Source organism: Bos mutus, chromosome 9, assembly GCF_027580195.1.
Source record: "Bos mutus isolate GX-2022 chromosome 9, NWIPB_WYAK_1.1, whole genome shotgun sequence".
NCBI classification, from domain to species: Eukaryota; Metazoa; Chordata; class Mammalia; order Artiodactyla; family Bovidae; genus Bos; species Bos mutus.
The window spans coordinates 79,861,228-79,870,417 of record NC_091625.1 but is presented as its reverse complement, the minus strand read 5'-3'; the positions used below and the strand labels follow the sequence as shown (position 1 = coordinate 79,870,417).

General features: G+C 36.6%; 1 protein-coding gene across 7 annotated transcripts in view; it reads right to left on the bottom strand.

Annotated features, from left to right (window-relative positions):
- Positions 1 to 2,941: 2,941 nt before the first annotated feature.
- The window catches only part of ADGRG6 (adhesion G protein-coupled receptor G6), a 152,081-nt gene continuing 145,832 nt past the window's right edge, over positions 2,942 to 9,190 (bottom strand). For 5 of the 7 annotated variants that reach the window (XM_070376773.1, XM_070376769.1, XM_070376772.1 and 2 more), the window contains one exon: positions 2,942 to 6,059. In XM_070376773.1, the coding sequence (XP_070232874.1) occupies positions 5,881 to 6,059 (179 nt within the window). In that variant the 3' untranslated portion in view covers positions 2,942 to 5,880. Of the gene's footprint in view, positions 6,060 to 8,608; positions 8,655 to 9,190 lie in introns of all 7 variants that reach the window. The other 2 variants (XM_014479941.2, XM_014479942.2) reach the window with 1 other exon arrangement.

Sequence of the window (9,190 nt, the reverse complement as noted above, 5' to 3'; positions counted from 1 at the left end):
TGACAGAGACTCCTAGACAGACAGTAATAGAATGAGGCTAATAGGTTGGTTGGGATCTCAGACTTTTCTTTACATGCAAGGAATTAGCCAGAGCAAAAACATACTTACCACAAATTTCATACAAAGCAAGTCTAACAAATATTTGTGAATATCAGTGAAAGCAGAGGAAAACATCCCTTGATTCCAGATTCCTCAAAGTCTGGCCACAGGGTTCCATGAGGACCCTTTCTGTTCATACATTAAATTCCTGGATTTTGAAGCCAAGTCGAGCCAGAACACAGTTTCTAAGACAGTTGCTCAAAAGCAGGTTTGTGTGCTTAGTCACCTCAGACTTCAGTTGAACCTAGTTCCCTTTCCAAAACCATTAAAAAGTATTTAGAGTTAACCTTAAACTGAAATCTTCTTGTTCTTATCCTACTCGACTGTAGCATATACGGTGACATGAAGCAACGTGGGTAAAGTGTCTTGAATAGTGTGATACTACTATATTTTCCCTTTTACTTTGTATTTCTAGTCTGTATTCTTATAAACTCACCCACATTCAAGGTACTCTGAGATCTACTTTTCCAAAACATGAAATGCAAATGGACCTGGTAAACACCATACACATTCAATAAACATGAACCAAGCACCTGTTATATAGCCAGCAGTATGTTATTGTCTGTGAAAATGATGAGAATAAACATAACCCAGTGCATCAGACCTTAATATTAATGTCATTCAGTAGAAGAGCTGTACACCTAGAAAAATTTTAAAACCAAAAAGACAGTATACTGTGTCAGGTTTAAGTGCTTTAGACATTGTAGGCACTTACTGTTGCCGTTAACAGTGTTACCGGAGACAATGTATCACTCTAATTTGCCAGTAATGATTACACGCAGATCTTCACCATAAACTGATTCTTTTTTAAGTTACAATAGTTTCAAATGTGTCCGGTCTGTCAGCTCAGGCCAGTGAGCAGGGTCGCAGAGTTGGACATGACTGAAATGATTGAGCACGATGTACCACTTAAAATCCTCCACTGACTGGCTGAACTGTAGGAGATGAAGCAGGAAAATACAGTAGTGCTCTAGCGATCTTTCTTTTGCCCCTAGGGTATTTAAAAATCTTTATTTTGCTATTACTTTGTTATTTTCTCACTATGTATCTCTATTAAATTATATTTAATGTGAATATCAAGTATCTTACTCTCACTGACAACCTGAATTTATAAACATCTTTTAAAGCAATTCATGATGAAAATAAGCCAACAGAAAATATAACCTAAATGATGAAAAAAGGTTTTGGGGTATGTCTCCAATTATTTGTCATCCAATTATTCAAAAATGTCTGAGATAAATCAATAAAGATTTGAGACTTTAGAATATTAAATATTTGGTTGTGAGCTTGAAATAAACTAGTTTTTCAAAACACACCAAATAAACCTATTTTGATACAATGATTTAGGGAATGTACTTGTGAAAGCTACTCTGAGGGCAAACACCAAGTATTAGCTTATTTAATTTAATTTAGCCAGGGACTTGCATTACTGTAAGGCTGTTTAACATTTTATTTTTACTCAGATCCCCATCCTAATATTATTGTCCTTAGAACATCCAGCAGATGAAAGAGCTTCTAATTATTTTAATTAATAAAAATCAGGAAATCCAACACTGACTCACTATCGGTCCCTTTATACTTCCTTGTCTCATCTAATAACCTGTAGTTCAACCTCAAAAGAAAGCTATGCCTCTTCTTCTTCTTCCTTTCTTTTTTTTTTTTTTTTGGCCACACAGGCATGTGGGGTCTTAGCACAGCATACACAATCTTGGTTCCCCAACCAGGGACTGAACCTGCACCCACTGTGTTGGAAGCACAGAGTCTTAAACACTGGATCACCAGAGAAGTCCCCATATGCCTCTTCTCTTTGCCAGGGCTAACCTTCTCCCTGTAATTCTCATCCCACCCTTGCATCTTCATGTTTATTCTTATTTTTCACTAGGGAAGCAGAAAAAGAGAACAGTTAAGTATTATTCCTTGATATGAAGAGGGAGGGAAGGAAGAAAGAAAGAGGGGAAAAAGTGAGAATATGAGGAAAATTGGGGGAAGCAGAAAAGGGAGGGAGGGGGACAGAAAGAGGGAGAGAGAGACAGTACTTTTATACGAGAAAAATAGAATGTTACTCAACTGGAAACACAGGCATTCTTCCAAAACACTATGTTTGCAAAGCCCAGTTCCTTCAGATTTCAAAACACTACAAACACAGATTGGTCTGAAAATCAATAAGTGTTTCCCACCTACTTCCCACTGCTGCTCCTCTAGCTTCAACCTGCTATATGTGACTGGAGATGAAGCTTCACCAACTGCTTGCCTGTTTTCTTAACATGGCTTGGCCAGGAGTTATGAAGTTGGCTCAGAAGACCTGAGTTAGCAGTGACCAGCCAACACGCCTCACAACTTAGCACTAAGTAGGGCCGTGAGCCAAATTGGGCCTTGGCTCTCTGCAGAAGAGAGTTATCCTAAATAATCACAGCAAAGGAAGTGAGGAGGTCCTGCTCTCATCATTCAAGTCAAGTTGGCTAAATTCTGTCATTTTCTAAAGCTCCCACAAAGAAAACAGTGACTATAAATGTGAAAAAAAAAAAATCCTAAGACCAAACTTCTTTGTCATATTATTGATTTGGTTCCCTTTTCAGAAGGCTGAAGACTTCCCAAAAAGGAAACCTACATTACTTTTAATTTGCCACAGAGCTTGGCTTTGCATCAGTCATCTCAAGAAAATCTAAGAACTTCAAAATGCATTAATCCCCAGTGAACTAGATCTTTCTAAAATATTCATTCTCAGTGTTTTGGCATAGTCACCCCATGTCACTAGCTTAATTGGTGGCAGGTTATTTTCCAGTTGTCAAATAATCTTTTCCTATTTAAGAGGCAGAAATAAAAACAGTCACTCATAAAGGAATTCAATAATTTGGATCACAAACAACATAGGCATTTATTTGAAAAACATTTTCCATTTAAGTAAAACGGCAAATCAGCTATAGTAGCTTCTTTACTGCTTATTCTAATCTGTACTCACAGTCATTTTTTATTCATCAAATTCAGAGATACTGCTACAGAAAACTCTTTCACAAAGTATTTAGAAAAAAATATATACAGTCTCTCTGATAGAAAGTTAATTAAAATAACAAAGCCAGGCAATATAAAGGTAAGATATAAAACAAGCTCACATTTATAAACACAAATAAATAAATATGTACAAAAGAGTCTATGCCAACATTAAACAAACAAAGCTTTACAATGCAAGTCATGGTGACAACAATGGAAAACATATCGGGATCCTAGACTGACTCTAACATAATGTAGTTTACAAAAAGGAAAATGAGGAAAATTAAAAAACAACAAAAACTGAAACTCTTTTTCAACTCTCTTCCAACCCCAGAGAGTCTTAAGTTGATATTATTCTCAAAGTTAGGCTAAAATAATTTTGGCTCCAGAGCTAAATTCCTGAAGTTCTGTTCTGAGGGGGCTAAATGAAGGTGAGAACTACATGTGTAGAACTCAAGTCCACTTGCAAATGTTTCTATTCAGCTGTTTCTCCATTTTTTTTTTTTTTTTATCCTTACCCGATTACTGGAAATTTCTAAAGTGGAGCTGATACTGTTGTCAAATATGAAAAAAACATTTTTCCAAGATCTGCATGAATATGAGTAGAAATCAAAGATATTTTTAAAGTTCTCACTTTAATTACTTATAACTACATAAGCACTTTGGGTAGAAATCTCACAGTTGAAAGCTAATTAAATTCTATCATCTCTAAGGCTTGGAGGAGAGTATATGAAGATTCAGTGACTAGTTAACTTTCATCTAGATGTAACCTCTGCCCAAATAGCAGCCTGTTAACATACATGCCTATGGAAAACAACGTGACTCTGCTGTAGGGAATCTTAGTAACCTCAGATTTACTATCTTTCCCTTCTGTCTATACCCTTCTCCTGGGAAGGCCAGGCTGAGCCATGCTTTTATCTCCCAGAACAGGGTTCCAGGATGCTACAAAATGGAATGGTATGAAAACTTATTACCACATCATCACCTGTTTGGGTTTGCCAAAAACCTTCATGACTGAGGATGAGCGGAAGGTGAGACGTCCCTTGGTTGCTGTGCAGTCTGAGAGCTTTCCTATGTCTCAAACTAAGGGCTACCTGCTTCCGGCACAGAGGGAAAGGTCCCCAGGTGCTCAGTCTGGCTTCTGCCTTTAAGCAGTTTCGTTCTGCCAGAATGTCTCATCTTCTCACTTAGGCTGCTTCCAGAACCTGAAACATCTCAGATAACTCAGAGCAAATGTAAAGGTACAGCACATATTGAGACCAATTTCTAAGAAACTGGACACTCATCCATCATTTAAGAACAATTAAAATGTAGTCTCCTATACATTCACTAGCAAGCACATTACTCAGGATAGTCTGAAAGTTAGGCTAAAAGCTGCTTAATATTATGCATGGCTTATATGCAGAAATCTAATCCATAAATAACACCCCATCTATCTTGCCAGATCTCCTCTGGCTCTCATAATCAGAGGACCTATATATATACAAATAGTTTTCAGACTGGTAAGTGTAGACCCACATGTTTATATATTATTTTGATTATGATAAGTCACCCACCTAAGTCTCAGTTTATATTCTTTGGAACAAAACTCTTGAAAGAGGAAGTAAGAGGCTTTTCATTTGTGCAAATGGAAATATCTTAAAAGTCTCTGGAGCTATGACAAGACCATAGAGTCTCAATAGTTGTTTTTCCCAAAAGGGCAAGACTGTTGTACACAGCATGCCTAATGGAAATTCCATTCCTCCCATGAACCCATGGCTCAATATACAGTAGAGGATCAAAAATAGAGGTGTAAGAAGTTCATTCTTCAACTGCTGTGAGGTCCACTGTAATGAAACCCCAACACTAAATTTGATTCAAAAGTATAGGATTAAATTATAATTAACAATGATGTTTAAGTCGTGTCTTGAATAGGATAAATGGAACAGCATGAGTTCGTATTAACTAGGTCAAAATTTGTGAAATTCTTTCTTTCTTAGGCACATAGTGCTCTTCATGGTTAAACATTTGGGATAATGGAAGATCCGCCTTTCTGAACTTTGTCACATCATTCTTCTGTCTCTGTAGTTAAAAGAGGAAATGCTACTGTATTCAGGGAAACTAGCAGAGATGGGACTTGTAGGCATCCAAAGTAGTTTTAAATATTAGTATGCTTTTTTAAAGATTTTTTGGATGTGGACTCTTAAAAGTCTTTATTGAATTTGTTTCAATATTGTTTCTGTTTTATGTTTTGACTGTGAGGCATGGGGAATCTTAGCTCCCTGACTAGGGATCGAATCCACACCCCACCCTCACCCCCCATGTTGGAAGGCAAAGTCCTCACCAGTGGATCCACCAGGGAAGTCCCTATTAGTATGCTTTTGCTTGTTGAGAAAGATGATGGAGCAAATGGCCATATCCAAACCTAATTATTAGGTGGAGTGTGAATAAACTCTAAACTAAACTTTTCCATAGCCTGGCCTGTCCCTTGTCCTCTAACCTTAATATTTCACCTCCCAGCCCAAGTTCTGATTGGTCAATTCAATTATATATTTAAAAAACCCTATCCCCTGTGGGTACTGAATCATGCTGCTCTCAGTAGTGAAGTTTTAGTGATGGTGGAAACTCCCCCATGGAAGAAACACACTGAAAAGACAGATAGTGAATTTCACAAATGCCTTCTTCACAAAACACACTGGTCATATATATGCAGTTACCTAGGTAAGACCACGTTTACATCTGCTAGTTAAGAGTCTGATGCTTACACATCTTCATGTTTGTGCAGACTGATTCCTCTTTCTTATATTAAAGATATCAAAACTTTGTGCTGTGGCTGAAAGTGTCTGACATGATAATATTTTTATAGAAATTATCTGAATGAGCATTGCAATAACCCTTGACCTTATCAATGACCTGATGGACAGGAATGATCGATGTTTGTTCTCCATCAGCATGAGTCAGTTTTGATGAGGACTTGTCCATGGAAGCATTGTCTGAAAGAAATGATACAAGAAATTAGGCTGCAGGATGAGCTGGTGACATGCCTGAGGGCCATCGTTTTGGACACTCTATTTTGCACATTAAAGAAGATCACAAAGGAAATAGAGCTCTGATTCTTTCTTAGTTTCGATAGCAGGCAGCACTAAATTTTCATGTTTTTCATCTTCAAGGTGCATTCGTGCATATGAATGAATGTTAATATGCTTTCCAGTAATTTGTGGGGGTTTAAGAAATGTTCTTCTAAGTAGTATTTTTCAAAGAGCCAGTGAATAGAGTCATCAGAAAATTGAGGAAAAAATATATATGGCAAATGGCTTGCACCAAGTAGTGACAGATTATATAACAATGAATTAAAATGTGCTGAAATGTCTGTGGAAGAAACAATTAGATGTCTATGATATGTTTTTACAGTAATACAGAAAGGGGGAAATGTGTAGGTGGCTATGAGTTGATAGATTCAGGGGGATTTATTATATTATCCTCTCTACTTTTTATATGTGTTTGACATTTCATAATAAAATTGTTAATGAAATGTAATTTAAAGAATTTTGGAAAAGAAAAGTGAATAAAAAACATAAAAGCTATTTTGAACACATTTTCTCATGGAAAAAACTTGTGAAATGAATGCAATATAGAAAAAAGGGCATCTTTTATGAATTATTTTTAAATTCTAGAATCCAAAATTATCTTTATCAGAAATATTTTAAGTATATGTTTTCATCAACTATGCTACAGTCTCAGAATAATGTTGTTGCTGGCAGCAATAAAATCATAGCAACTAACAGTAATAAAGGATTGCTAAATGCATTTCTGTCCTAAATTTCTCGGTATCACATATTAAACATTATTTTCCTAGACCCATAGCTTTCTAAAATTGGCTCAGCCAATGCCTTGAAACTCTGTCGTGTGTGTGTATGTGTTAGTTGCTCAGTCATGTCTGACTCTTTGCGACCCCAAGGACAGTAGCCGGCCACCCTCCTCTGTCCATGGAATTCTCCAGGCAAGAAAACTGGAAACTCTGTTAAACACTATTATCTATAAATACACATGACTATCTTCCTCTCTGTTAAACACTATTATCTATAAATACACATGACTATCTTCATGTACCCTGTGAGTATCTTGTAAGTATCTGTCTTCCTCCCTCTCCCAACACATTTTGGAACAAAATTCTATCTTAAAATCAACTACAGAGATTCTACATCAGTGAAAGAGCAAATATGACCTTCTATAAAGTACTCCATCTCCTGCAGTTGTACCATCTCTATTCACTGTGGAAGAGGAAAAAATTCTATCATGAAAAACTGTGTCTAGAAATCATGGCTCAAAATGGAATGTTCACTCCACATGTTTTATGTTTTGAGTATGCTGGACCCAGTATGTGACTTAACGTTAAAAATCCATCCATAATTGGCAAAAGCCATTGCTATTGTATCTTGTTTTTGGAAATGACTCAAATTGTTCAACTGTGGTCTTGGTGTTGGAGCAGACACTAAATACAATGAAAGCTAAAATAAAAAATGGTTTGTCCATCTCACTGAGGAAGCAAGAGAGAACAGATGGTCTACGGGAAGAGTGAGCAGACTGAAGCATGGTGGGATGACCCAGGATGGGTGAGAAAAAGGCTCAGGGGTCATTATCTAAGGGTCCCTCCCCATTCAGCTCTCAGCAAGCTGATTGATTCTATGCTTTCCTTCCATTCACACATTCACTAGCCATTGGTTTTCTGTTGGGAATTTTTCTGTTTGTTTAAATCTCAATAATGAACAATTTGTACTTGATGTTTTTAGAAAACTCCACATCCTCAAAAAAACCTTCATAGATACATTCATTCTATTTCATTGACAACTTCCAGAGGCACACAGTTTTTAAAGATGTTGACCAGCTCCATTCCAAATATGTGACCCAATTTTCTGGATCTTCACAGTCTAATAAAGTAAAATTCTGAGCTAGGTCTGTGTTTCTACATATATGCTATTCCCAGTTTCTGCAATTCCCAGTTATAGTTATTATATTGTGGATAATATAGATTTTTGATTATTGCTATAAGTCTGAAAACCAGGGGCTAGGGAAATGAACTATTATTTAACTGATGCTGAAATTTCAAGCAGACAAAAGTCCTCAAAAAGCAGGCTTGGAATCGACAATTTCTCTTTTATGACTTCTGTGAATGTACCATGACATATCCAATAATTCATAAGAGCAGTGAAAAGGTAAAGAATTGTACTCCATTCTACAATGAACCTCTCAAGTACTTTTTTTTTTTTTTCCTGTTATATGACCCACTAACTCCAGAGCATGGTACATTTCCTAGAAGGAGCAGCTTGCAGATACCCACATGCAGAGAAGAGCCAGCCCAGCACACGACCATTTGACAGTTCAGAAATTCCAGCTCAACGCAGGACTGTCCTTGGGCTAGCTGAGAAGTATTGTAAAGAAGAAGCCATTTTGCTGGTGCAGCAAGAGTCTTAGTTTAATCCATGCAAATATTCTATTACCTTGCAAAAAAATTCATGCATTCAAAAAAGTAATAAAAGTTTACCTGAATGATCCACTTTTGTTGAAGGAATGATCTTAGAAGACATTATCTACAATTCCAAGAAATAAACCATCTAGATATCCATGATGATATGCAGCGACTTTCTACATACCCCAAGTGACCTAGGTATACCAGCAGTCCCACTGAGAACTGGCTAGGCTGCAGAAGACTCTTCATATGTCAACTGACTGGAATGATTATACCATGAAAGTCATGTCATACCATTGACTATATCCTTATACTAGTTAACAAGAACCTGTTTAACCCCAAATGTTTGAATAGAAATGATTAACATTAGTGAAGTCTTCAAAAATAAATATCCAAGCTTTTGAAACAGTAAAGCTTTTCTTTGGTATCCCCATTTCTACAGTCCCTTTTATCTTCTAGGCAGTTTTCCCCATGATGCTATTACCAAATATTTTATAATTTCAAAATGCCCTCTGTTCCAAAATATCTACCTGTTATCTTGTTTACCATTTTAATAGTGGTTTTTCAGGCTAGCTATTCTCAGTTATATTAAGAGGAAAATAATTCAATTGGGCTAATTCCTATGCATTCACAACTAACTTATAATGCATTAAGTAT